A 26,854-nucleotide genomic window follows, 5' to 3' on the forward strand; every position below is an offset into this window, starting at 1 on the left:
ATCTAACTTCAGAGGAGGTGCTAGAACGACCTAAGCCCCAAATCCTCTCTCCAAAGCTTCTACTTCCCAGGACTGGAAAAAAACCCAGCTGATTCTTAGTTAGAAACCAAAGGAGTTTAGCTCTGGGCTAGCTCGTGGGTGAGACCCAGACCGCCAAGGGTAGGTCGGCAGCTGTTTAAAATTGCAAATCTCTTCCCCACCTCCCTCCTCCTCCTCTACAGGAAAGAATTTCAATTGCAAATTTATCTCTGCCTCAGTGCACCCCCCAGCTCCCCCCCTTTTCTTCTCCACGCTTCTCCCATCACCCTCTATTTATTACAAACCTTTAACTGCAGCAATGATTTTTTTTTCACCTTTTCTTTCCTCCTTCCATTTCCCTCCTCCTCAATCTTTTCCTCCTTCCCTCTCTGAATCTCTGTGTCCCTCTCTTTGCCCTTCCTACCTTGAACTCAGTTTTCAGCTCTTTCTGGAGATGATGCAGAGCCGGATGACAGACCAAGTCACCCTCCACCTACCACCTCCAGGCCAAGAGTCATGTTCACCCTCAGACCACTGCCATTCCTCCTGTAGTTCCGGGCTTTCCTTAAGGGCATCTCCTCTCCCTTGGGGCACATCTCAGAGGTGGGGAAGGGGAGAAGACCACCCTCAAGGGCCCTGGCACTCCCGCCTCTGGGGAAGGGAGGGAGGAAGAGGGCGGTCCAGGTGTAGGGTGGACGTGGGGGACAGTCAAAGGAGAGGTGGCTGCAAGGGCTGGGGCCCAGGAGGAGAGGGGTTGGGGAGACAGCAGGCAGTGGCGGCGGTGTGATTAGAGCGGAGATTGATGTGAAGGGGCGCCACAGACGGCAGAGAGAGTCAATAAAACGAGAGGATCACATTAGAGGCGACAGAGAGAGCTTTAAATTACAAGGCTGCTGCCACCGAGGGGGATGGGAGGAGGCAGGCCTGGAGCCAAGGGAGGGTGGAGAGTTCTGAGGGTGTAGTCATCCCCTGAGATGAATCTTCCAGCTCCAAAATGGCTCAGTCTCCAGAGCTCCCCTGCTGCCCCTTCATTCCATTTCCATCCCTAATGTTTCCTTGCCTCACAGGGGGAGGAGAGGAGTAAGGGGAAGATGGAGAGAAAGCTATGGAGGAATAGAAGAGTTGTGTGTGTGTGTGTGTGTGTGTGTGTGTGTATTTTGTTTTGTTTTGTTTTTACTATTGCCCTCTTCCTCTTTCCAGAGCCGGGTCCATGGTTATTGCTCAGGATGAGAAGAGAAGGCTGGAAGTGCTACTTTCAAAGCTCAGCTAGGGAGGAGTTGCCCCCCAAACATAATCACTGAACTGCAAACATTGTTCCATGGTAGGTGTGCAGAAATGCACCCAGTAAATAGCTGGACAAGAATTCCTCCTTCTTGATAAATGCTCCCTATTCGGGGGGCAGATCCACCGTGCTTAAAACAGGAAGAAGCCGGGGAGCTGGGAGGCTCCAAGACGGACAGTAGACCCAGAAAGTTACCGAGAGAGAGAAAGATGTTAAGAGATGGACTGAAAGGCTTGGATATGAAGTTACGGACGTCTGAAAAGGTGGGCTCTGAGACCGCACAAGGCAGGGAGAACACAGTGAGGCACAAGAGCCAAAGGAGCAAGGGCAAAGGAAGGACCGAAGAAACGCGGCCCGAGGACAGAGAGACTCTATCCCTCCCCGAGGAGGAACTAGGGCACGGGTGCAGCAAATGGAGGCAAAGCCAGCGACGGGAGCTCCCGTCTGGAGCCCGGCAAGACCAGGGCTACCCTTGGATGGCGCCCCCTTCCGCCCCAAGCAGGCCACCGAGAGGAGAAGAAACACTACTGCTCCCTAGTGGTTATGGAAGGAACATCACCAAGGAGAAAACATGCCAGGCCGGGCGAACAGATTGCCTTTCTCTTCCCCCTCCTCTCCTTAAACCAGAATCCCACTTAAAGCAAAATCCCACTCCCTTCTTTTCTCCAGACGCAAGGACATGGCAAAGACTTTCCCAGAAAGTCTACCAGATGCCACCAGCATATTTGCTTAAAATTTGCATACAATGATTTCCACATCAGAGCCTTCCAAACAGTTTTGCCTTTCACTTTTCCAACTGTTGGATCTATCCCCTCTCCCTTACTGAAGAGTCCATTTTTAGGACCTTTCCTCTTCTTCTTCCTCTGTCTGAAATTCTTGCCTAGGGCACTGCCCTCTTCCACACTCATTTTGCCTCTTGCCCCTTTTTGTCTCAACCTGTTGCTTTTAAGAGGCAGAAGCCTTGGAGAAGAGGGGAAAAGAAAAAGGAAATATAGAGTGCCCTGCCTAACAGGGATTGTTTGGTATAGACAATAAACTCTAACTTGATGAGCTTGATTTTTAAAGCAGTGTAAGAACATGGGCTATGGATTCATGCAGCCCCAGGTTCAGTGCTGGGCTGCTTCCCCCACTCACCAGCTATGCAACCTTGGTAAGTTACTTGCAACCTGGGAAAATGGGAAGAATGATCCCTTCCTTCCTGGCCTTCTGGGTGATCAGTCAGGCTGCTTCTTTTCCTTCTGTCTTGGCTAGCTCCTCCCACAGAGCAGAGTGAGGTGTTCCCAGGTGGGTGACAACTTTCCTTCTGCTTCGCTCCTTCTTGACCAGGACTCATCCTCTAATTTCTGCCCTTTTCAAAAACGGAGGGGAGAGTCTTCAGTGGCCAGGATTTAAAGCTAAGTCTGCCCAGCAGCAGATTTCATTTCTCACTTGGCCCTCTCGATTGCCAGGCCTCGAGACACCCCATCATCTGAGAGCAGAGAATGGAAGCCTTGCCCAGGCTCACAGTTGGACCGGGTGCAAAAGCAGTTAATACCTGGATCAAAACTATATGGCCACTCCCTTCATTTAAAGCTATCATTTTCTCAGGGCGCCTGGATGGTTCAGTCGATTAAATGTCCAACTCTTGAGTTTGTGGGTTCCTTGCTGACAGTGTGATGCCTGCTTGGGATTCTCTCTCTCTGCTCCCTCCCCTGCTCTCTCTCGCTCTCTCAAAATAAAAAAATAAACTATCATTTTCCCCCTCACACTCCCCCCCCAAAAAACCGAAAAACACTATCATTTTCTATCTCTAAATCTTCCCTTCCTATTCAAAAGGAAACAAGAGGTACTCCTATTCCTCCATTCTTTTTTTTCATATTTCAAGTTTTTATTTAAATTCTAGTAAATAAGAGAGGCGCCTGGGTGGCTCCATCGGTTGAGCGTCCGATCAGCTCAGGTCATGATCCCACAGTTTGTGGGTTCAAGCCCCGTGTCAGGCTCTGTGCTGACAGCTCAGAGCCTGGAGCCTGCTTCGGATTCTGTCTGTCTGTCTCTCTCTCTCTCTCTCTCTCTGCTCTTCCCCCACTCATGCTCTGTCTCTCTCAAAAATAAAAAAATAAACATAAAAAAAATTTAAAAAATAAATTCTAGTAAATAACATATATTGTAATATTAGTTTCAGCAGTACCTATTCCTCCATTTCAATCCTACCTACCTCTCCTAGACCTCTCCATCTCCCCCCACCCCAAATATTTGGGAGTGTTTACTTTGTGAAATATGTTTGTCCAAAAGACAGAAAATGAGAGTTGGCAGGGAATGAAGCACTTAGGCAGGAGAAGGTGTGTCATAGAGGGTAAAGAAAGAGACAGCTAAGGTAGAGAGGAAGAGGGAAGAAGAAGGGAGGGAAAGGGAGAGGCAGGGAAGTTGGGGGATGGGGCCAAATCTTGATCCACAAGTGTGATTATTGAATCTCATGGAGGCCTCCCGGCTTTGGCATCAGATTGGGCAGGGGGCCTGTCCCCAGTGAGAGGGATGGAGCCCAGGAACTGTGTCTTACACCTTGCAAGATGCTTCGGGTGGGCATAATGGAACTAGGTGAGATGTGAGGAGAAAGCAGAGGCAGAGAGGAGGAAGATGGGGATAGGCTGGGAGCAGACGGGTCAAAGGGAAGCTGTGGACTAAAACCACAACCAGCTAGTGGAACATCCATCCACATTTGCCTTACTTTGTTCAGTGGGCTGCAGGGTGTCTGCTGCTGGAGGGGTGGACGTGCTGGAGAGGAGTGGACCCTCTTGCCCATGCATCTCCTTTAATGACACCACAAGCGTTAGGACAGCCGTGTGGAGCTGTGTGATCTTGTAGGTGCCCCTGGGAGACTCAGGCTCGGACAACTCCACAAAGCCAGCTCTGAACCCTTTTATATGAGGGCAGGGAGTAGTGTTCTTGAGTTCAGATTCAGGAACCTATCTGCTCCTGGCATAGAGGACCTCCGTAGAAGGTCCCTGCACTTGAAAGGAATTACACACAATTCTTTAGAATTAATAGAAAGAATACCATTGTAATATAAATAAAACCTTCTGATTCTTGGAGTCTACGTGAACCTTGTCATAGTAATGGCTCCATTTAAATAGTGTTACAACAAGACAACTAATAATAATAGTATCCTTAAATGTTAACCATGTGCCAGCACTGTGCCGAGCCCTGGAAATTGCATCCCCTAATTCTCCACTACAATCTGATGAAATAGATACAGCCATTCATTCCCATTTTACAAACATGGAAACAGACATTGATGGGGAAAGGAATTTTCAAGGTCTCACACCTGGAAAGATGTGGAGTCTAGACTGGACTCCCGTAGCCTGACCCCAGCACTCAGCTCTTGGGTTAATTTGCTAGCTTCTGAACTCTGGCTGCTGTGCATTTTGAATAAGGTCTTTGAGGTTTTTGTGTGTTACTCTGTCCTATGTGTGTCCCCTTGAGCATATAAGCTGTCAGGCTCCTCTTTGAGCTTGAAGGTGTTAGATGGCTGCTCTCAGTTTCTTAGTAAAAGATGAGCCAGAACAGGACCACTGCTTTGTGCAACTCCAGGGGGTGCTATTCACATTGCAGTCAATGAGGGGCTCTGGCCATTTCTTTTGTGTGTTTGTGTTTGGGGGGTGGCTGGAGATAGAAATCAAAAGGTAGGGGATATGCGTATTAATTTATGATAATGTCTCTTAAAGCTGGAGGTCTACACATATGCATCCATAATAACATATGAGCTTCAAGACAAGCAGCAGAGCATTCTTGTAGAACTTGGCCTTTAGGGTCAGACAGACCTGAAATCAAATTTTAGTTGTCTGCATTATGTAAATGACCTCAGGTGGGTTGCTTAAAAACTGTTTCGTTGTATACAGAATGGGGAATAGTTCCTCATGGAGTTGTGTCCGTTGAGATGATCATTATCCAGGCCAGCACTTTGGGATCAATAAATAGAAACGATAGTTATTCACTCACGTGCCTTATTTCCTGAGTTGGGGTGTACGTGTGTGTTCACTGCTTTCTGATTGCGTGCGTGGCTGAGGGCGTAGGTGTCTGTCCCGGCACATCTTCGGGGTTCGTGAAGGCGCTAGCTGTCAGACCTCCAGCTGGGGCTGGGTCTCCCCGGGCCCTAGTTCTTGCCCGCGTGGGCCCGGGGCTGCTCGCTGGGCCGCGGGCGGCGGGGCTGCCCGGTGCGGGTGTGTTGCCGCGTGCCTGTTTGTGCTCGGCGGCCCGGCTGGCGCGGGCGTGTTTGGGGTGGTGGTAATTACTGGGATGGCCCAGCCCTAATGAGTGTGATCCCGTTACACTCTCACCGCCTCTAATGGAGCTAACCTCATTTCACAGCCATTAGAGATGGAGATGAGGCCCCGCCCACTGGCCCCGCCAGCTGCAGCTCCCGCAGCCCCGGCCACGTTCTTTCCCTCCGGCTCGCCATTTCCCGGTGCCAGCTCTCCTTCTCCCGCCCGGTCTTCTGCTCCTCCTTCCAGGCTTCCCTGCCCTGTTCTCCATTGTTCTTTTCCCTCCCGTCTTGCCGCCGCTCTCTCCTCTCCCCTACTCTTGGCGCGTCCCCTTCCCTCGGCCTCCTCCCTGCCTGAGTTCCTCCTCCTCGCTCGGGTCCGCTCGGCCCCCGCGTCTCCACTTCCCGGTCCTCTCCTCCGCGCCCCTCCCCCGCCCTTCCCCGCCGATGGCCCTCCCCTCCCCCACGTTGCCCCGTCTGGCCAGAGGACAAATCTCAAGGGGAAACCAGCAAAGACAAACAAGGAGCAGTGACTTCATTATCGTCGTTAATTTGCCACTTCAGTTCCTCCCACAAGGGTCAAAGCCAGCACGGCTTGAACTCAGGACTGCCACAGAGGCTGAGCCAGAGCTGCCTTTTCCGCCTGAAGCCTCTCCCCAGCCACTCTCCTTCCCTCCTCCTCCCCACAGCCTTCGTTTCCCGGCAGGGGGTCAGGCTCCCGGTTTTGCTCTTCCCATTTCTTTACCCGGCCGCGCAGTCTACCGCCCTCCTTTCTTTTTCATTTAAATTGTGGCCTTCACGTCGGCTCCAAGTCACATGGTTTTTACCTCGGACTCCCTTCCTCGGTCATACTCAGCCTGCCCCCGCTTCTCCCACTCCTCCCTGCCCTTATCCCTCCCACACTCCTTTCTTGGCCTGCCTCGGTCTCTCTAACCTCAAGTGCACTCCTCTCCCGGAAGCACCAGGATTTACCTCTGGGTTTTGAAAATCCCGGGAGAAACAAGATGGAAGAAGGCATTCCGGCCCAAGTAGGCCAGTGGTCCAGAACCTGGAAGTGGCTGGACAGAAAGGAAGACAGTTGCCAGGGGGGGCGGACAGGCCCATGAGTCAGAGGAGGTAGCAGAATCTGGATTCAGACACCCCACACCCAAGACACACTGGGCCCCAGAGAAACAACCTCCCAGAGACCAGAGAGAAAAAGGAGGACAGAGCCATAAGACTGACCTGAGGGGGTGGTCACTGGCAAAACAAGGACTGAAAATTTTGAGGATAGAAAGGGCATGTATCCCATTCGTTCCTCAGGGAAACCCCATCTAACACTTCTGTCCCACCCTCTGCCTTCCTTCACTGAGAAGCCAAATGACTGGCAATTGACTCCTAACCTTTTGTCCGATCCCAGCCCCAGAGGGAGAGGCTGAGGGTAGCAGGCTGTGACTGGAGGAGGCACTAGGGAAATATCCACACATGAAGTAAAAATTTCTGACCCACACCCATCCTGCCCCACTGCCTGCAGGTCAACACACTACACTGAACTAGACACTGCATACATTTACCTTCTTCTCTGAGAAGAGAGCTCTTGCTACTATGTCCTCCTAATTGCACAGGCGCCTGTGCAAGTGGATGGCCCTGATGTGACTCCAAGGCTAGAAGCTTAGCTTTAATGTAATCCCTTATTCCTGTCCAAACACAGAGGCCGCTCCTGTTCTCTCACTTGACTTTGAAAGAAAAATTTTAAGGGATACCAAGCTGTGTCAGGAGGAATTAGTAAAAGATGTCTCCTTCCAGGGACATGCAGCCTGCACTTCAGTGGTATAGCTTGGTGACAGAACAGGTGGATCTTAGCCCTGTCCCCTCTTAACTGGGCATCCTAAACGACCTAACAGAGGCCCTGGTCTCTGGACTAGTTCCTACAAGAGGGGGCTACTGAGAGCCAATGGGATTACCTCGGTGGTGGGGGGGGGAGGGAGTGGGGGTGCTGGAAGGCCCTCTAAATCTTTAACCCCTGTCACATGAGCCTGGGGTGGAGGAGGGGTGGGCAGGCAGTCCCCTGGGGCATTCCCCAGAGAGGCAAGGGGCTCTGGGAAAGTGAGTGGTGGGATGACTGAGAAGCCAGAGAAGAAAGATGGAAAAATCAATGAAATGAGTTTCTAACCGTGAGGTAAAGGACCGCCGTGTCGACAGCCTGTCGCCTGCTGCAAAATATGAGCTGCCCAAGTCCATGGTGGCGGCTGACAGTGCATCCAGCCGCCACTGCCCTCCCTTCGGGGTGCCCCCCTCCTCAGGACTCTCCAGTCACCCTAGCCTTTCTTATTATAGCCAGATTCTCTCCCCCAGGGCTCCCAGGTTGCTTGCTCCCTTCCAGGTCTTCTTTCCTAGAGTCCCAATCCATTCAGAGTCCTTCTGACTCTTCACCACAGAAACGGGACAGGTTATAATCCCTGACTAGTGCATCTTTCTCTAAACCTTCTGTGTATTGAGACCTCTCTGCAGATTTCATTCAGAGTTGTGGTGAGCTCTGCATCACTTGCCTCCCTCCCCACCTTCCAGATACCTCTGGACTCTTTCAACAGTGAGCAATCAGGCATCAAGGCCATCCCTCACCGGGTTCTTACATCCAGGTCTGTGCCTCCTGCTTGTTGGCCTACTTGGCCAATGCTGACTTCCTTGGAGTTGCCTGGATTGGGACAAGGTGTTTAGGATGGCCCTGGTGTTGCTTTATGAACTCTTTGTCACATGGCGGGAAGGGCAGGGGTATGATGGGTTCAATTGTGGTTTCATGATTGGGAATGCAGTCGGCCCGGGATGCCACTTCCAATTCAAATCCACCCACTCTGTCTTTGGAAACAGCTCCCAACCTTTTCTGGAAACCACCTCCTTTCTCCACCCTCCTCCACATCTTCCTCTTGGGCTCCTAAGATTGTTCATTCATGTTTTCTTCCTATTATCTCTACAAAGATTCCCTGGATCAGACCCTGGAGTCAACCCTCCAAGTGTGGCTGCCCTGAGCTGACTCCGGGTGTGCCCCTGACCTAGTCTCTCCTCTCTCTACCTGATATCTCAGTGTTGATCAGAAAACTCCCCTCCAGACCTTTCCTTCAGTTTCTACTTTCCCGACTTGCCCACTTATGCAGACTTAGGCCTGAAGGTTGGGGTAAGAGGGAGGTGGGAAACTCTTTTCCCTAGCTTTTCCCTATTATTCAACATTCGATCAACAGATATGAAGCATCTTCTATGTGACAGACGCTGGGCGAGGTGCTGGGAAAACAGTCAGAAAGAAGATGGACAAGGCCCCTGCTCATAAGACCATCATGACTCACCCTGGGTCTCTCACCCAACAGCTTCATCTCTCCAACTTAAAGCAGCCCCAGCCAAATTCCACTGTGCCCGCTGCCATTTCAGAACCCTCCTCTTTATCCCTGCATCAGGTTACATTCACACAGCTCTGATCTCTTGTCTTTGCATTTACAGCTTCAGTCTCCACTCCTAAACCCAGAGCTAGGTTCATCTTACATTTTCAATAGCTCTCCTCCCTGCTCATAATGCCCGTCTCATGTTCTGTAACTGCCATTTCCAGTTTTCTTCCTTTTTTGCCTGTCTTTCAGTCCTACCACCCAGTCTTCAATGCCTCCTGTCTCCCAAGTTCCCTTCTCTTGCTCCTGCAGGATCTAGTGAACCTTGGGCAATCAAATACAAGATCTCACTCTGAGCTAAGACCCAGGAATCCTACAGATCAGATTCAGGCCCTGGCCCCATACGTGTACAGCTCCAGCAAAGCAGCAAGTTCTTCCTCTATGTGTTTCAAGGTAACACCAGCTGCTCTGACATCATGGAGGGAGGAACCCTGTCAGGTTGCCAAGGCAACACCAGCAATTTATGACATCAGAGGCTTGAGATCTTTGGTTCTCAGGGGGCTAGAAAGATTCAAGTTCCTGTCAGGTAAAGTAAATGGGATTTCTACTTTTTTCATCTCTTTGCTTGGGTCCCCCTGGCTTGGGAATGAAATGCAAAGGCCTCTGGTGGGGTAGTGAGGGATGTGCCCAGTGGAATGAATGCTCGGAAGCTTCTCTTTCTGTCTCTCTTCACCAGTATCTCTGAGGGCTCTCTGCCTCTCCTTTGGCATCTCTCTCTTGTGGGGCTTCACCCAGTGGTATTTCTGCTATGCCTTTTTCCAAATCACCCCTCCTGCAGCGCTCTCTTTGCACCGGTCACGCTGGGTCCCCTTCACACCAGAGGCATTTGTTTCCTTTGATACCTCATCCTCTCCTTTTTCCCCCTACCAAGCTCTGTGCAGCTCTGATCTGCTTCAGCACTCCTCCGCTTGCCTTCCATTTACCTTCTTTGTACCATACTCTTTTTCCACCTCATATTATTCTTCAGTTCCTCCCTTCCCCCACTTTACAATTGTATTCATTGCATATTGCCTTTTCTGTTGACCTCCTCTTGAGGAATACTCTATCATTTCTCTCCATCTTCTGTATCGCTATCAAGTCATGTTTTATTTCATTCTCCCAATCACCCCTCGGTTCCTTCCCTGCCCCCATTCCGCATGGATTTTCTTCCCTTCCTTTTGCACATCCCTCACGTCATGCATTTCTCTACCCCATACATTTATTGCACCCGGCCTCTCCTTCCTTTCTGGAACACTGTTCACCTCGGAAATCTTCCATCTTCTGCCCCTATCTACCTCCTCCTTTTACCCTTCCAAGCTCCAAGGGCTGGAAAACAATGATGGGCTTAACACAAGGTAAACTCCCCAGACTCTTTATCCACCTTTCCCATTCTTTAGGCTGAATGAACCTGGCCTCTTGCACAAGATAGCTTCTGTCATATGAATGAAAACGGCCACATAAAGGATCGGGCTGAATCCAAATATGATAATAACAGGGGGGCCAGGAAGAAGATGAACTAGAAAGTGAAGAAAAAGCCACTGATATCTAGAATGACCTGAAGGATGAGAGGCAACCAAGCAGGGTGGAGTTCAGAGTCCTAGAGAATGTCCCCTTACAAAATCAAAGTTGACAGTTAATGGACATAATGGCCCTGACTGATGAAGGGGTTATATGCCCCTGGAAGCCCATTAAATTGATTTCTTGGCCTGTTTATGTGCCTTCACAAACCATACTCCCTACCTCTCCCAGCCCCTTCCTCTCTGGTACCTTTTGCTGCTGAGGTTAAAATGCTCAGTGAGAGGATAAGGGATAAGAGGGAATTAGGGTGATCAAGGATAAAAGGTAGGCAGAGGGCAGGTTATGGGAACAAAGGTAAAGAATAGGCAAGGGAGACCACGGGAGATAGGAATGCAAAAAAGGGGGTGAAACAAAATGGGGAAATGAAAAAATATACAATGGCCAAGTGAGGGAAGGGAGGAAATCAAGTCAGCAAGGAAGAGGTTTGCGGTGGGAAGCTCCTGGAGAGGCAGATGACACACAGGAGACCAAAGGTCCTGGTGGGTGAGACAGGCACATGGCAAAGGAGACAGTCAACAATGCTAGAAGTTCCAAAGCTTCCCGGGTGAAGGTGGAAGAGGAGTCGGTACTGGCTGTGCTGAAAGGGTACCTGAGTCCTTGGGAGAGATACATCTGCTCCATCCCTCAGACTCTTTGCAGGCCCCTGACCAGTGACTACCACAACCATAAGCATGAAAAAAGTAGCCTGAGAAGGCCAGAGATCTCATAAGGACCCCAAAAGAGAGGGCATGGAGTCCTAGATGGTCCTAGACAGACAAGTCAGGGAGCCAAGGCATGACAGTGACAGGGACACACTGCGAGAGGATCACTCGGATAGGAAGAGTCACATGCGGACACAGTGACACACAGACCCAGGGATGGATGGGTGGGGAGAATGAATGAGGTGAAAAAATGACAAAATCAAGAGGCAGGGACACATGGACAGAGATCAGCGGGGCTACAGGCACATCGAGACCACGCGTGGTCCAGCGCTCAAAAATGATAGGGTTACTCTGAGAGGGGGGCAGACAAGAGCGCATGGAGAGTTGGGGGGCCAGGAGAGACACACTTCACCTTGAATGGAGCAGTGGCCTCCCCTCACCTACTCGCACCTTTCCAAAAAAAAAGGCAAACAAACAAACAAACAAAAAAAACCCCAGCTCAACTTCAGGCAAAAACGAAGATCGAAGATTAAGAGTATCCATATCCCCTCCCACCCACCCCCACCCCCACCCCCACCCCCAGCACGCTAGCCCATCCATTAGCCCGTCCGCCTGCCGCGGTTCCCGATCCCGCAGCCGGCGCGGGGCGGCCGAGACCCAGGCCCCTCCGGGCTGACAGCTCCGAGCCCTCACTCACCCGGCCTCCCCTTCCCTCCGGGACCCCCGCTACCCGCACACCTCGGCGCGGTCCGTCTAGGCTCTCGTTACCCTCCGTCTGTCCGGCTGGCTCCTGGTCCAGCCTCGAAGCCTTTCCCTTCGCCGTCTCTCCCTCCACCCCTGCATCTCTATCACCCACCCACCACCATCCTCGCTCGCACGCCCCCTCCCCCCTACCCGTGCCCCTCCTCCTCAAGCTCTCGGTCTGTCTGTCCGTCCGTCCGTGTCCCCTCCCCCAGCCCCTTCCCGTCCCTCTCCGTGCCCTCCAGCGGCAGTCTCCGAGCGCCTCCTCTCCCCTCCGTCTTCAGCTTCCAAAGAGCAAGGAAAGGAAGAAGAGAGAGAGGGAGAGGAGAAAAAAACCAACCCAGCAGCATCGGAAATCGATGCACTTACACCTCAGCTGGAAGCAGGGACGGGAGTCGAACCGCGGCCGCCGAGCAGCGCGAGGCGGGGAGGGGAGGGGGCGGCTCTTGGAAGGGACTTCTCCGATGTGTTGATTCCTTTTTTTTTTCCCCTCCTCCTCCCTCCCTCCAGCGCTCACTCCGGGGCGTCGGGGACGGAGATGGAAAAAAATAAATAAATAAATTCACGGCGGTGAGGGAAGTGAAGGAAAATAATCAATGCTATTTGGCTGCGGCTGAAGTGTTTTCCCGGCTTCGTGAGGGGGTTTCCATTGATTCACCCTGGGCACTCGCTCGCTCCCTGCCTCCTCCTCCTCCTCGCCCTCCTCCTCCTCCTCCTCGCCCTCCTCCTCCTCCTCCTCCTCCTCCTCCTCGCCCTCCTCCTCCTCCTCCTCCTCCTCGCCCTCACTCCTCCGCCTCATTCACTGGCTGGAGCCGAGGCGTCCCACACAATGGAATAATCAATACCCAGGCGCCCGGGGCGGCCCCACTGAGCAGGTGCAGCGGCCCGCCCGCCGCAGTGAATGCCGGTATTTGTAGTCCATCCGTCCCCGCTCCCACCCAGCGGCCAGCGAGCGCTGAGTGCCTGCGCTGGACCTGATACCCCAGGGCAGGCCAGCCAGCGGGCGGGGCCGCTTTGCAAGATTGTGGCGCCGGGTCCAAGCCAGTGCTTGCAAAGGGGGCCGGAGCCTTTAAACTCTTTCTGGTGTTTTTCTCCTTTTTTTATCCTGCCTACAGAAACCATACATGTGTTTTGTTATTTTGTTTTAAATCAGCTCTAGAGCAAGCCCCGGCTTTTACCAGCCTCCCAAAGCCACCCCAGGCCTATCTCTCTCTTTTTTTTTTTTCCACTCCCTTCTTCCTGCCTTATTAGTCCCCCTCCTTTCCGGTTGGGTATTAGAAACTTCTCTTCCACAGCAGTTACTCTGAAGTCTCTGAGAGCTTGTCTCCACAGAGAGTTGGATGGGGGAAGGGGAGGTTCTGGCTCCTGGTCCTCATCTTCAGTTTATAAGCTCTTTTATAATAACTGCTAAGGTTTATTGAGTGCACAGAAACAGTTTCCAAGACCTTTTATGTATATTAACTTACTTAATCCTCACAACTAGTCCCATTTTACGGTTGAGGAAACCAGGAAACAAACAAATTAATTAGGTGGCCCAAGGTCACATGGCCATTAAGTGACAGCTCCAGGATTCAAACCTCAATAGTCTGACTCTAGAGCTCACAATTGCTGCTATAACCTACTCCTCTTAAAAATAAAAAAATAAAAAGAACAGGAAGGAAGGAAAGAAAGGAGAGAAGGTAAAAGAAAAAGAATCCTTGAGTTCACAGGAAAAAAGGAAGTAGAAAGAAAGTAACATTTTGAATCTCTAGGTTGTGACAGTTTATCATTGGATCCTCACACATAACTGTGGCAGTTCACATTTTACCATGGAGAAATGAGACGTTTAGGGAGGTGGAGTAGCTTGCCCAAGACAAAACAACTGGAAATCCAAGCTGGGAGTCAAACTCAGGTCTGTCTGGTTCCTGAGTCTGGTCTTTCAGTTAAACTGCTGCCTCTGCCCGACTGGACTGGACATTGTAACCCAGGGAAGAGGACCTTATAATTCAGGGGAAGGGGTCTTTTTCCCCAGGGAAGAAAACTGCAAAGCAAAGGATGCATGAAAAGTAGGCCAATGATTGGAGCTAGGGGCTGGAGGCCCTCCCCTCCCTGACTATTGGTGCCTGTTATGGGGTGGAGGAGGGATGCATCCAACACATCCCAAGTTCAAGATGTCATGTCTGTGAATCAGTGCCTTCCCTATAGTACTTCCCACAGGTCATTTGTTTCCGAAAAGATACTGGGAAGATGTCCGATGTTGAGAACCTGGCACTTCTCACCCATTGTAGGAGTTGACAAGAGCCACTGTTCCTCAGCAAGCTACCTGACCCAGAGTATCAGATACACAGTGACATCTCCAGGTTATCACAGTCCTCAGAGGGAGTAAGGAGAAGGAGCCTTCTCTATTTTGTCTCCCAAAGCAGTCAAAGGGTCACCCCAATGTCTTCCTGTATTTTAAGCGAACATGAATATATTTCTCCCACTCCAGACCAAGCCTGCTCAGGGGCCACTGGCAACTCAGTGACAAATTCCTCAGTCTGGCTGGCACTCGAGGCCATTTCTAACCTACTCTTCAACTGTATTTCTAGCCTCATCTCCTTCTCCTTACACACTGGCCAGGTGCTCTCCAGCTTCTTGGTCTTTGCTCTTGCTGTTCCTGTCTCCATCCATGTCTCTAACTGTTGAAATCCCACAGTGTCTTTAGTTCCTATCCAAAATACTAGTTCCTCCTCTGACAGAACGTTTTCCACCCTTACCCTAAACTTTCATTCTAGGATGTATTATCCCCTCTAAACCTCCAGAGTAGTTAAACTGGCCTGAGTTATCCCCTTTTTCAACCCATTGCCACTTGCCTGTACTTGTGGGCCGCCATAATAGTCAATCAAATATCTGTTGGGACAGCAGCGTCTGAGTGAGTTACCTGGATTTCAGGCCCATCTGCCTAGGGAGTGAGGGGGAGGGAGACAGGACTTGGGCTCAGCTCCTTCCATCCGACTGTCCATACCGCCCCTTCTCAACTTTAGACAGTGTTGGGGCACTAATCACAGCTTTCCTGTCACCATAGCGACGAATGAGGCGAGAAAGCAAAATCTCCCTTTGGAACTACACCTCCCATCATGCACCTGGACCCCCCAGGGTGCCGGGCTCAGCCTGAGGCCTGAGACCCGGGCCGACCCACGGGAGCCGGGAGGGGTCGGACACGAGGAGCAGAGCGCGGGGGGAACCTCTGCGCTCCCAGCCCACCGCCGAGGTCGCGGCACCCCTATCACGTACCTAGCCTCTCAGGCCCCGGCCTGTCCTCGGCACCGCCACATCACGCCTAATATGGCCGCTCGTGCTGGGACCGGCCCGGTGCACAGAGAGCCGGGCCGAGGTCCGAGGCCAGGTACTGCTCCCGGCATTCCTCGCTGGCGTGGTGTGGGGTCCCCTCTCCATCTCCAGGTCCCGGGGGAGGGAGGCCCTCGGGCTTTGAGGTGAGACCCGGGGCTCCGCTACCCGGTGCTGTGGCGAAGGGCGGGGTTGTTCCGGGAAGTGAGCCACCGGCCACCCAGGGTAGCAAGGTATAGAAGACAAGTACTGAAAGGAGGACACCCACTACAGTTCTCTAGGAAGCCCTTTGAATTGACATCATGAACCGTGTAAGGGATTACCTGGAGATCTGTCACTGTTTCAGGGCTTTAGAACATCAGAGACAGAGGGGACCATCCATCACTAGGCAGGGAGAAAGGGCTGTAGCCCCAACAGAGAGCCCTGTGACAGTGTGTCCCTCATAAGTTCTTCCCCGGGGTGGGGGAGGGGGTGGTTACTGAATTGTCCCCCTGCAAGGCCAAGCATCCTTGGGAGCTCAGCAAATTGTTACTGACTGATTACAGGTATCATGGCCCACGCCTTGATTGAGGTGGAGCGAAAGTTCATTCCTGGGCCTGGCACAGAGAAGCGGCTGCAGGAGTTGGGGAGCACCTTAGAGCACCAGGTCACCTTCCGGGACAGATACTATGACACGCCTGAGCTGAGCCTCATGCGGGCTGACTACTGGCTGCGGCAGCGAGAGGGTAGTGGATGGGAGCTCAAATGTCCTGGAACAGCAGGTGTCTCAGGACCCCACCAGGAGTATGTGGAACTCACAGTTGAGCCTGCAGTTGTGGCCCAGCTCTGTGAGGTGCTGGGGACTGAGGTCCTGGGGGCAGGAGGTGTGGCAGCTGTGCTGGGCCCACTGGGGCTGCAGGAAGTAGCTAGTTTTGTGACTAAGCGTAGTGCCTGGAAGTTGGTGCTCTCTGGAACTGATGAAGAGGAGCCTCCGCTCAGGGTGGACCTGGATACAGCGGACTTTGGCTACACCGTGGGTGAGGTAGAGGCCCTGGTGCACGAGGAGGCTGAAGTCCCAGTTGCCCTGGAGAAGATCTACAGTCTCAGCAGCATGCTTGGTGAGGGAGACAGGCCCTTGTGTGCGTTCTTTGCCTTCATTATCTGTCTTCTGGGTGTACCCACTGAACGGGTTCATGGGGACGGTTCGTGGGGAGGGTCTCGGGGTTATTTCTGTACTGGATATTGTTTGAGCAGTTTTTTGGAAGACCCAGTTTGCTTTTATAGTAGCTGCCTAACCTGAGTCAAGTCCTTCCAGGTCTCTAATCTCTCTCAGTCCTTGCCTCATTTAGTTCACACACCTCCAGCCACTCCAAGTTTCCATCAGTTCTCTGCTTTAATCCATCCACCCATCCTTCTCTCCCCCAAATCCCATCCTCTTATTTTTACAACTACCTGGAGCCCTCATTTAATTTGTCCTGTTGACTTTGACTAAAAGGCGAGAACAGTGTATTTATGTGACAGGCAGCAAGACAAGTGTTGGCTGATTTCTTTTTCTGTAGACAGTTCATCCACAGAAGTATGAGTTTGTGCATCCCATGAAGCCTTAAAGCCATGGAATGCTGTTCTCGCTATCTCAACAAACATATGCTGAGTTCACCACTATATGCCCAGCATGCTGCCAGGCACTAACAATAAGATACTTATTATGGTTCCATACCACCATTCTAGATGCTAGAATTCTATGTGAGTCCCACCCCACGGCTATAGCTACTTCTGTCATTTCTTCTATATCCCTTGGGTTCTCTGTGTGTACCTCTGCATGTGCTTCATTACCAACCCAATGAGCTTTGGCCTGCCTAGACGGGCTTTAATCTCAATTGAGGGACGGAGCAATAACTGAAATGAGTGGATATTGAGGCATCCTCTTGTCTTCATGGCACCTGAGCGCCTCCTCACCATTTCTCCTTGCTGGAGGAGAGGCTCACGCTTGGCTTCCCAGCCCCACTCCTACCTGAAGTGGTCCTTGTAGGCCCCACTTCCACAGGCCAGTCAGGGTGAGGGCTGGTGGGTTATAGAAGCTGGTCGGGTGGCATTCAGAATCCCAGTGCTGCCTTGGAAAGAATTCTGGGGTCTGGCTATCTGGACAGGGAGCAGAGTCAATGCATTTGAAGCTCTGTCTGGTTCTCTCCTCCTTCCCTTTTTGCCTGTAGGTGTGCCCGTACAGGAGACAGCACCTGCCAAGCTGATGGTATACCTACAGCGTTTCCAGCCTCAGGACTATCAGCGCCTGCTACAAGTACACAGACCCAGAGAGAAGCCACAGGGGACTAAAGATCCTGAAGGCAACTTGGGCTAGGGTGTCACTTCCTCAACAGGGAAGAGTCTGAATCTAACAGGGTTCCCTCCTGGGCTCACTATGCCTCTTCCCCTGGCCTCCTTCTCACACTGACTCCCCTCTCTCCAGCCCTTCCTGTTCCTTCACCTTACCCTCAGCTATCCTTCCTTGAGCCCTCCCTGGCTGCCTCCTCTCCCTCATCCGTCAGATGCAATCTGTGGGCCGCCCCTCTCCCCTGGCCGCTAAGCAGCCTCCATTGATTTCCGCTCGTGTTTATAGGATTTCCACTTAGCTGTGATCAGTAGTTAAGCACAGGAAAATCCCTTGCCACCCCCCTCCCTTGGTCGATGCCATTGATTCTGCCAGCGGCTCCTAAACCGCCTTACAGCTGAGTTAGAGACGAGGGGAGGGATTTCCCTGCCTTGGGGTATGGGAAATAGCAGCAGGTTGGGGAAGTGGGTGAGAATCTGTCAGAAATCTAGAAATTCTGGTTTTACTTTTTGCTCCTGCGCCCTACTCTGGCCCAGATGGTAGAGTGTCTCCTATGGAGGTTTAGGGGCAAATTTGCTCCCCATCCTGGAAGGGGTAGAAAGAAAAGTCCTCAATTGTTAAAACAGGTTCCTAAGGCTCAAAGGAAGATACATACTTTAGTTTCTGGATAAGAAAACTCTTCCCTTCTATGATTCATAAACACTTTCTATCTCAAATATACCCAAATATGGCTTTTGCCCCTCAGGCTTTATTGGGCTTTCATTATTGGGAAGGCAGGCCCCCACAGTTTTTGCAGGGGCAAGCACAGGCCCAGAGCACCACCTGCTGGTAGCCAATCACCAGGCTCCAAGTGGCTGGGACCCTAGGGGGCGTTCAGGACACAGGAGGATTTCAGACCGTGAGTAGAGGCTGAGTTACTGCCATGTCTCCACAGGCAAGTTGTTCACCTCAAAGATCTCCTGCACCGACTGGCCAAAGTGGTTGTAGGTGAGGCGCAGCTTTAGCCTCAAGGGGGCCTAGGAGTATGAGAGTGGAGACCAAGGTTAGCACCTGTGATTTGTCCTGTCCCTGGGCCTTATCAACAGGAAGGGGTTGTGGGTGGGTGCTCTTGAGCTCACCTTGTTAGGATTGAGGATTCTGAGGAGCTGGGTCACTGGAAGGCCACCTTGAGCTGGAAGTGTGTCCCCACTGGGGGCCTGTAGCTGCAGCTGGAAACTCTGAACACAGGAGATTGGGCAGAGCACAGTAAGGCAGCTAGCTGGGCTCAAGCAACCCCTCCACACCTGAGAGTCTCAAACCCTCTTCCCATAACTTCCCAAGTGCTTGTCCCTGCATTGTCATTTCCTTCTCGTTCTTCCTCCCACCCACCCCCTCTACTTAGCCTTTTCTCCTCAAGTGCCCAGGCCACCTCAAATCCTGGTCTTCCACAAACCTTGGGCACAGCAGCCTGGCAGATGAAGTGGGTGACATCAGCTCCTGAGGTGTTGGTAGCAGTGACCATGATTAAGAGCAAAGCAGGAGTTCCAGAGGGTCGAACAAAAGACAGATTCAGCTGTAGTCCTTCCCGCTCAAACACTCTGAGATTTGGGATGGAAGCTGGAATATGGAGAGACAAGCAGCTCAGTGTATGGGCGAAGATAACAAGCTCATTCATTCATTCAACAGAAATGAAGTGAACACCCACTGGGTGCAGGGCAGTGCTTGAGATGCTAGTGACAAAGTGGACAAGAAGATGAAACTCATAGTCCAGTGGGCAGAAAAAAACAATAAACAAGAAAACAACCAAGATAATCACAGACCAATTTGTGCTGTGAAGAAAATAAACGATGTCAGAATAACTGGGGAGAACTAACTTAAATAGGAGTGGTGGGGGAAGGCATCTGACATTGTGGCTGAGGCCTGAGAAATGAGAATGAGCCAGTCGTTTGGTGTGCTGGGCAAGAACATTCATGTAAAAGGAACACAAACTGCCAAGGGCTTCAGATGAGAGGGTCTGAGATGCTGACGGGCCAGTGGAGGGGGTAGCGGGGAAAGAAGATGAGATGCGCTGGGAGGAAGGCGGGCCCCACAGGTGAGGGTAAGAAGTCTGGAACAAAGGGAAGGCATTGAGGGGTATCTGAGAGGGAACAGGCACAAGCTAATGAACACTTACCTATCAAGAGGGGATGTGATTTTGGCAAAGAAGGAGAACCAGCACATTTCCACCCCTCCTTTTCTTAAGATGTCTTCCATCTCCCCCTGCTTTCTTTTTTTAAAGTTTATGTATTTATTTTGAGAGAGAGCGTGTGTGCGTGCATGTGCAGGAGGGGTAGAGAGAGAGAGAATCCCAAGCAGGCTCCACTGTCAGAGCCTGACATGGGACTCCATCCTGTGAACCTCGAGATCATGACCTGAGCCGAAATCAGGAGTTGGACACTTGGGGCACCGGGTGGCTCAATCAGTTAAGCAACCAACTCTTGATTTCCACTCGGGTCATGATCTCACGGTTCATGGGATGGAGCCCTACGTGAGCCCCGCATTGGGCTCTGTGCTGACAGTGCAGAGACTGCTTGGGGATTCTGTCTCTCTCTCTCTCTCAAAATAAATAAATAAACACTTTTATTTATTTTTTTAATTAAAAAAATTTTTTTTTAACGTTTATTTATTTTTGAGACAGGGAGAGACAGAGCATGAACAGGGGAGGGTCAGAGAGAGGGAGACACAGAATATGAAGCAGGCTCCAGGCTGTCAGCACAGAGCCCGACGCGGGGCTAGAACTCACAGACTGCAAGATCATGACCTGAGCCGAAGTCGGCCGCCTAACTGACTGAGCCACCCAGGTGCCCCAATAAACACTTTAAAAAAAGAGACGCTTAACTGACTGAGCCACCCAGGTGCCCCTCCCATCTCCCCTTTGCTGAGGCTTACGTGGGGGTGGAGGTGCACCGGGAAGGTCGAGGAGGTGTACTAAAGCGCCTCCTGGGGAGGGATCCAGAGGGGGTGGGGGCTGGGCATCCCCAGAAGTGCCATCCAGGAGATCTAACAGATCCAAGAGCTTGGAGGCCTAGGGGAAAGGGCAGAAGGAGCAGGGCTGGGTGTGGAAGCCCGACCAAGTCCTCATCCCCCTGCGGCTTCCGGCCTCCTCACCTGGGGCTCTGTGGACACAAGGGCTGTTTCCGAAAGCTGGGCTTCTTTGCTTTCCTTTGCTTCCCCATCAACCTGAGACCCGCCTCTCTCCACAAGAGGCATCTTTTCCAGGATGGCGGCCCTGAGAGAATGGAATACAGGTGTGTCCCTCTGAGTGGACCCTGGGCTTTTCATAACAAGCATGGGGGAGGGAAGGGTGAGACCATGCAGAACCCTGGGCACATGGTGGGTCAGAGTGCCTTTCTGATTTCCTAAGAGGGCACACGGTTGCCAGTTTTCAGATGAGCAAGGAGGGTTGGAAGCCAACTTAGCTTCAGTGAACTACAGGCAGGAGGCTCTGACTGTGGAGGAGTAAGGACGCAGGTGAGAATGAGACCCTTGTGCCCAGAGAGGGGCATTGGGGAGAGGACAGGTGAGGAGAGGGCAGGGGTGTGGGTCCTACGCCAATCGCACCTCATGTGGTCATACTTCTGGAAGAGCGTGTTGTACTCCACAGCCCGCTGCTGCAGCTCCACATCCAGGCAGCTCCCGTAGATGGACACCACCTGGCGGATGCGGCTGGGCCACAGGGTGGTGTGTGAGTGGGGATGCAACCTGCCCTGCCCTTCAACTCCAGGATATGGCAGGGAAGGGAAAGGCCCCATGGAGCAGGGGGATGCCCACAATACTTGGCTCAAAAAGAAGAACCTAAGGATTAGGGGAACTGGGATGTGTGTATGGAGAGAAACTCAGAAGCCGGTGGGCACAGTGAAGGGACATCTGTCCCTGGAGACACGAAGAAGAAGGTCTCTGGAGGGGCTGGGACCCTTTCTTACTTGCTGTCTCCACGGAGCCGGGTGCTGAGCTTCATGAGGGCTGTCAGGGCATATCCTCGGGTGGCTGGCTGGGACATGTGGGACCGCAGCACCTTTTCCAGCAGTGCCAACACCTCCTCTTCCTCCACCTTCAGCAGGGACAAAGGTAGTAGCCCTGGGGCATCTTGCCTCTCCTGCTGAGTCCCTCCTTGGTGTACTCCCAATGGAGGTCTTACCTGAAGGGGCTCTGTTTCCTCACAGCTCCCTTCCAGCAGGAGGTCCCCGTATTCTCCAATGCACCAGGCTGCCACTTGCACCAGTGGTTGCTGCATGGGATAAGAAACATGGTAGGCCAGGTTCTGGGTCCCCTCCTCAGCTTCCAACACCTGTGACCTCCCTTTATGCAGCACAGAGGTAGTGGGGTTTGGAGGGGTGGGGAAAGGGAAAAGACTTGCCCTGGAACAGTTATGTAAGTTTGTTTCCCCGCTGGCTCTGTCCTGGCTCTTGGACAACTTCTGCCCTCTGGTGGCCACGCATGAGAACTACATGGCTTCATCAAAAGGGGCTCAGCGAGAGGGAAGCAAGAGGGTCCTTCCCTCGAAGGGGTACCATGGTTTCTGCCCATTCTATTTGGATAATATGGAAAAATGACTACTGATAGTGGCTGGCTTCTGTTAATCCACTCGGAATTCAAGATAATAAAGCCTGATACATGAAGAAAGAACTCTATCTCATTTGACCCTCAAGACTGCTCTGGGAGGTAGACAGCTGAGTACACTGAGCATAAGGAGACTTAAATAAGTCATCTGTAGTTACACAGCCAGTAGATACCAGAGCCAGTTCAAAAGTCTAGGTGTTCTAACTAAAAACAGGGCTGTGTCCTTGAGTGTCTCTGCGAAGTAGGTAGCTGTGACTTCCAGGGAGAAACAGTAAGGACTCCGGTGGAGGGAGTAGGTGGCCCAGGAAGGGCTAAGAGGGTTGGGTGGCCCTGGGTCTGGGTGGTGGGAACAGTACTTGGGAGATGTCCTCTGCCAGGGCGCTGTACAGGCGGCGCACAGAATAGGCATGTAGCTCCTGGGCCCCCCCAATCAGCTGGGTCAGGTTGGCCACTGCATCATCCCGTACATAGATGCCTGCCTGGAAGAGGTGAATGGGGCCAAGTCAGGGTGGTGAACCCTGCCCACTCCCTCCCAGCTCTCTTAGTCCAGTCCCTGCCTCACCGTTGTCAGCACGCGCAGGATGGTATCTATGTGCCATCGCTTGGTTGGGGCAAACCTAGGGGACACATGGCTCTTCAGCCCTGGTGCTGACCCTCCCCAGATTCTACCGTCTTTGCCTCCTGGTCTTTGCCTACTGGGCACCTGTCACCTCACCTCTCTGCTGCCAGCAGGATGCCTGAGGCACAGTCGGCCCGTAGATCTGGGGGGCAGGATTCCAGAAAGCTCTGCAGCTCTTGTGTCATGGCTCGCACGTTGGAGCTATTCACCAGAGCCAGGCTCAGTTCCAAGGCCCGCCTATCAAGAGAAAGAGATCTGTCTATACGGAGTAGCCAGGTCACCCCAAGACATATCTCAGGCCCTCCCTTCTCCAGGCACTGGAGCGGCACCTGTCTCCTTAATCCCCCTACTTCAGCTGTCTGATCCCATCCAGGTCTTGGCTACCAGGTGCTGGGCCCTCTGCCCCATCTTCTCTTTTGTCTGTCCCACTCACCGGCTGAGGGAGGCATCAGGTTCCCGCAGACATTCGACCACAGTGGGCCGGTGCCGCTGCACAGCGCTGTGATCAGACTGCACCATACGCAGCAATGACGTCAGGGCTACATACCTGGCCAGAGTGGGAGAGGCCCTATCACACCATGGCCATCAGCCCCCTCCCTGCCCCATCCTGCCCTGAGTATTGGAATAAGAGGTAGGTGAATCAGGAGGCCCTGGAAGAAGCAGGGGCGAGGGCCAGGTGCTCAGTGGCACAGCCCAGCCAGACACCTGGGACTATCACCTAATGTTCTTGTCATTGTTGAGCAGGAAGCGGCCAAGAATGTTGACGGCTAGAACCTATGGGAGGCAAAGGTTGAGGACAGTCAGGGAAGGAGCAACTGTCCTTGTTAAGGAGTGGGGAACTTCGTGGCACGGGATGATGGGTGGGGAGGAGAAACCGGTGAATAGGACCCATCTGCCTGGCTGGGGCTGGTGAGTGGGGCCCCAGTGGGAGAGGCATATGGGAGGATACCCGAAGGCCAGGTGCAGAGCGGATGTCCATGATGGTCAGCACTGTCTCAAACAGGACTGCACTGCCCGCATTTCGGCTGGTATCTGTGTTAGTGGCCACCTGAGTGGGTGGGAGAGAAGGTGCAGCTAGAAGGGGCTCTGTCCTCTCCTCAGGTTTCTGGAGGGTATCCACCGTGTCATCCCTCCATCATCTAACGAAGTTCCCTGAGCCCCCACCATATGTCAGGGACTACCACACTGAGACAGACTGTGTCCCTCTCCTCATGGAGATCCCAGTCTAGAGGGAAATGGAGATGTGACTATACGGCCACCACAGAATGGGTGGTCACGTGAGGGATGCCTGGGGCTGGTGGGATCTCAGAGCAACACACCTAACCGGTGCCCCGCTCCAGCCCCAACCTGAGCCAGCAAGTCATTCATGGTCTCACTGCTCTCTTCGTGGTTCCGGCCCAGAATCCGAAGGAGACGAAGTATCCGGACCTGAAGTTGGGTTAAAGGTTGAAAGGTGGAGGGGTTCAGAGGGTGAGAAGTCGGGCTGAGAAAAATCCAACACTGAAGAAAGTATCATGAGGGGTCTGGCTGGTTTCCTAGAGCTTCCCTGCCCCTGCCCCTCACCTTGGGTCCCTTGGGTCCTGGGAGATCAGACGTGTGTGAGGCTCAGGGATTTGGAGACAGGCTTTTTTGTTGTCATTGTTACCAAACTGGATTTCCTGACCTTTAGGTATCCCCATTCCAGCACTGGTCTTGTGATGACCTGTGCAATCCTGTGTCTGCCATCTTCCTGCCTAAGACACTGACTGACCCAAAGGGTTCTCTGGGAGGTGACCGATAGCCGTGGGCTTACTGCTAAGCTCTCTGTTCCAGGGATACAGCAGGAAAGGATCGGCCCACCTGCAGGAAGGGGTCGCTGACTCCAGATATACTGTGTTCTGTGGAATATCCCGTTGTCACCAGAGTCCGGAGGATCTTCACCAGCTGGGGCACCACCTGGAGGGAGGGCACAGCCTTACTGGGCATTCTTCCTCAGCCTTTCAACCTTCAGCCCCATTCCAACCCCATTGCCCCTCTTTTCCTGGACCAGGGCCTGCCCCTTTCACCAGCCCACCTTTCGAAAATGCTTGAGGGCTGCAGGGCTTCGTTCACAGAGCTCCGTGATCAGCGTGATGGTGCCCAGCAGGATGCCTGGTGTGGGGGTAGGGAGTGAATGGTGGGCCAGGGGCACAGGAGAGCCTACTGCGTGTGTTTGTGTGCACATGCTACCCCTTCTCCTATGGGCTGGTGTTCCTGTCCCATTTTTCACTTCCGTCCATAGCCAGAGGTAAGGCAGGGGACAGGGAGCCCTGTGGCCTTACCATGGTGGCGTTCATGAAGCAGTTGGGCACAGGGTGGGAGGAAGATGTTGGAGAGCTCAGGGACCTTCCGGATCATGTGCACTGCAGTCAGAACAGCCTGCAGAGATCAGGGGGCTCAGAAGAGGGCAGGGGTCTGCCAGGATGGACCTCCCACCTTTAACACATGGCCAACAGGACAGTTTCTGGTGGGGCAAGGGCCTGCAGTCCTGCCATCTCACCTTCTTGCGCACGTAGGAACTAGGCTGCAGGAGCAGTTTCTCCACCTCAGTGGCCAGGTCCCGGCACATTTCAGCAGAGCCCATAGTGCTCAGAGTGCACAGGGCCAGGCCTTGTACTGCCTGAATCCCCTGGCTCAGATCACTGCAGAGTTGGGGAGGTGGTCAGTCAAGCTCTGAGAAATCTACCCTGCCCAGTACCTACATTAGGCAGCCCCCTGGGATTTCCCAGTTCCCCACTCTTCCCATCTCCCTGATTCCAAGTGGTTCCCAGAACCCTCTCACTTCTTGATGCTGTTGGTAATGAGCAGGTGGGCATCCTGCCTCTCATCGAGTAGAAGCATGGCCCCCAGGTAGCCCACCCTCTTGTCTGTGAATCTGGGGGAGGCAATCAGTTTCAGGCACTCCATCTACAGGGAAGGAGGGAGAACAGGAAGGGGCAGGGGTGAAACTGGGAGGCACTAACATCCCTTTTCTATCTTCTTTACCACCAGATTAACTTATGGTAGCACCATTTCCCATCACCCTCCCTTCAACAAGAGGAAAGGCTTAGGAAATTCAGAGTTCGTGGGTAGTTTCGAGGAACCAGGAGTCGAGGAGGATGGGAGAAGAAAGGAGGTGACTTGAATGGGGCTGGCCAGAGAATGAAGTGTTCAGTCCAGCTTATGACCCATAGGGGTTGTAATAAGGACGGGGGTCAGCAGTGCATGCTGTGAGGGAGGGCTCAGAATCTTTGTAGAATTAAAAAAACAAAAAACCCCACAACAACCAGGGCACAACTAGGTGAGGGTGTCCAAGACCCTGCTCTATTAGACTTCCTCATCAAACTCAGAAGGGAGGAGGGCCTGCCCAATACCTGTCCAAAGTGGGCGGGGTAGCCCAACATGTGGACGTAGAGCAGTTTGGCCAGCTGGCGGTGCCTGTGCAGAGGGTCCCCATCGCGGAAGGAGGCGCGGATGTGGGCGCACTCCTTTTGGATCACCTCCCGCTCCTGGGCCTGGGTCTTGGCCCCACGTATCTCCTCGATTAGATCTTGAAGCTTCAGTGAAGGTACCACCATCCTGAAAGGGCAGAGCCCGGAAATGGAGAGGGCTTTAAACCCCTCGGGCCGAATACCTGGCCTTCTAGTCCAGGCTTGCCCTGTGCCATCTTGAGGGACCGGGCCCCGAAGCTACCCTAAAACCGAGCCCATATTTACCTTTACCCACGTGGATCTCCACATCCCACCCCTTCCACACTGCGGGAGGAGATTCCCCATCACGCATGCGTGCCCGCCCCACCTCTGCTCCCGTTCGTACTGAGCATGCGCCAGAACCCCGCCTATTTCCCACCCCCCCCCCCCTTCCCCCCAACCCAGCCTCAAGCCCCACCTGGTTTCCCATCCCTAGCTCGGCCATTCATTTCCTTTCAGGGCCTCGAGCTACCTCTTTCGTGGTATTCTTCCCCAGGGTCACACCTCAGGCGGCTTCAGCTTCACACCAGGGCGCCAGCCCTAAAGACAGCCTCACCTGGCTGGTCTCAACTCCGCTTCTTTCCCCCCAGCGCTTCCGGGTACAGGGCCCGACAGGGGTTGGTCCTTCGACTGGTCCTTCCCTCTTCCCGCCCTCTTCACGGGACCCCGCCCCTCCCGGGCAGCCCCACTGAG

At 52.9% G+C, this 26,854-nt stretch overlaps 3 protein-coding genes and 2 long non-coding RNA genes across 12 annotated transcripts in view; 3 read left to right on the forward strand and 2 right to left on the reverse strand.

Moving 5' to 3' along the window:
- The window catches only part of LOC132669453 (uncharacterized), a 28,425-nt gene extending 24,753 nt beyond the window's left edge, over positions 1-3,672 (forward strand). Inside the window, exon 3 of the long non-coding RNA XR_013556217.2 lies at positions 1,219-3,672. This is a non-coding gene — a long non-coding RNA (uncharacterized LOC132669453). The remainder of the gene's footprint in view (positions 1-1,218) is intronic.
- Positions 1-14,880, reverse strand: part of ZFHX2 (zinc finger homeobox 2) — a 31,686-nt gene extending 16,806 nt beyond the window's left edge. For 3 of the 6 annotated variants that reach the window (XM_060619275.3, XM_081795900.1, XM_060619272.3), the window contains exon 1: positions 12,256-12,603. The gene's annotated coding sequence lies outside the window, so the exon portion shown is untranslated. Of the gene's footprint in view, positions 1-9,238; positions 9,324-11,883; positions 12,011-12,255; positions 12,604-14,785 lie in introns of those variants that run through there. The other 3 variants (XM_060619271.3, XM_060619274.2, XM_060619273.2) reach the window with 3 other exon arrangements.
- Positions 9,393-10,637, forward strand: LOC132669454 (uncharacterized). Its single transcript, XR_009606108.3, has 2 exons — positions 9,393-9,473; positions 10,324-10,637. It is a non-coding gene; the product is annotated as an uncharacterized LOC132669454 (long non-coding RNA).
- Positions 14,881-15,037: 157 nt separating the features above from the next.
- THTPA (thiamine triphosphatase) lies at positions 15,038-20,096 on the forward strand. 2 transcript variants are annotated; one of them, XM_060619309.3, is made up of 3 exons: positions 15,038-15,250; positions 15,738-16,289; positions 17,382-20,096. In XM_060619309.3, exons 1-3 carry the CDS (start codon positions 15,190-15,192, stop codon positions 17,525-17,527), a joined length of 759 nt encoding a protein of 252 aa, XP_060475292.1. In that variant the 5' UTR covers positions 15,038-15,189; the 3' UTR covers positions 17,528-20,096. The 2 variants fall into 2 exon arrangements, with proteins under 2 accessions (XP_060475292.1, XP_060475293.1); XM_060619310.2 differs by having other exon boundaries at positions 15,226-15,338.
- AP1G2 (adaptor related protein complex 1 subunit gamma 2) lies at positions 18,216-26,762 on the reverse strand. 2 transcript variants are annotated; one of them, XM_060619288.2, is made up of 22 exons: positions 26,634-26,762; positions 26,066-26,270; positions 25,495-25,619; positions 25,213-25,354; positions 24,995-25,091; positions 24,748-24,824; positions 24,534-24,629; positions 24,042-24,122; positions 23,644-23,742; positions 23,413-23,468; positions 23,128-23,241; positions 22,791-22,931; positions 22,638-22,692; positions 22,432-22,554; positions 21,654-21,743; positions 21,439-21,566; positions 21,077-21,181; positions 20,624-20,744; positions 20,405-20,540; positions 18,930-19,093; positions 18,616-18,714; positions 18,216-18,513 (listed from the first exon to the last, which is right to left on the reverse strand). In XM_060619288.2, the coding sequence occupies exons 2-22, from the start codon at positions 26,267-26,269 to the stop codon at positions 18,412-18,414; spliced, it is 2,355 nt and encodes a 784-aa protein (XP_060475271.1). In that variant the 5' UTR covers position 26,270; positions 26,634-26,762; the 3' UTR covers positions 18,216-18,411. The 2 variants fall into 2 exon arrangements, with proteins under 2 accessions (XP_060475271.1, XP_060475272.1); XM_060619289.2 differs by lacking the exons at positions 24,748-24,824; positions 25,495-25,619; positions 26,066-26,270; positions 26,634-26,762 and having other exon boundaries at positions 25,213-25,326.
- Between the last annotated feature and the right edge of the window lie 92 nt (positions 26,763-26,854).

Source organism: Panthera onca, chromosome B3 (assembly GCF_046562875.1).
Source record: "Panthera onca isolate mPanOnc1 chromosome B3, mPanOnc1 haplotype 2, whole genome shotgun sequence".
NCBI classification, from domain to species: Eukaryota; Metazoa; Chordata; class Mammalia; order Carnivora; family Felidae; genus Panthera; species Panthera onca.

Coding starts and splice junctions, on each gene's coding strand:
- AP1G2 (XM_060619288.2), bottom strand. CDS start 26,269: ATGGTGGTACCTTCACTGAAGCTTCAAGATCTAATCGAGGAGATACGT. Junction 24,630..24,747: donor CCCTCAAGCATTTTCGAAAG/GTGGGCTGGTGA, acceptor CCCTCCCTCCAG/GTGGTGCCCCAGCTGGTGAA. Junction 18,715..18,929: donor GCCAGGCTGCTGTGCCCAAG/GTTTGTGGAAGA, acceptor TCCTGTGTTCAG/AGTTTCCAGCTGCAGCTACA.
- THTPA (XM_060619309.3), top strand. CDS start 15,190: ATGGCCGCTCGTGCTGGGACCGGCCCGGTGCACAGAGAGCCGGGCCGA. Junction 15,251..15,737: donor GGGCCGAGGTCCGAGGCCAG/GTACTGCTCCCG, acceptor GACTGATTACAG/GTATCATGGCCCACGCCTTG. Junction 16,290..17,381: donor CAGTCTCAGCAGCATGCTTG/GTGAGGGAGACA, acceptor TTTTGCCTGTAG/GTGTGCCCGTACAGGAGACA.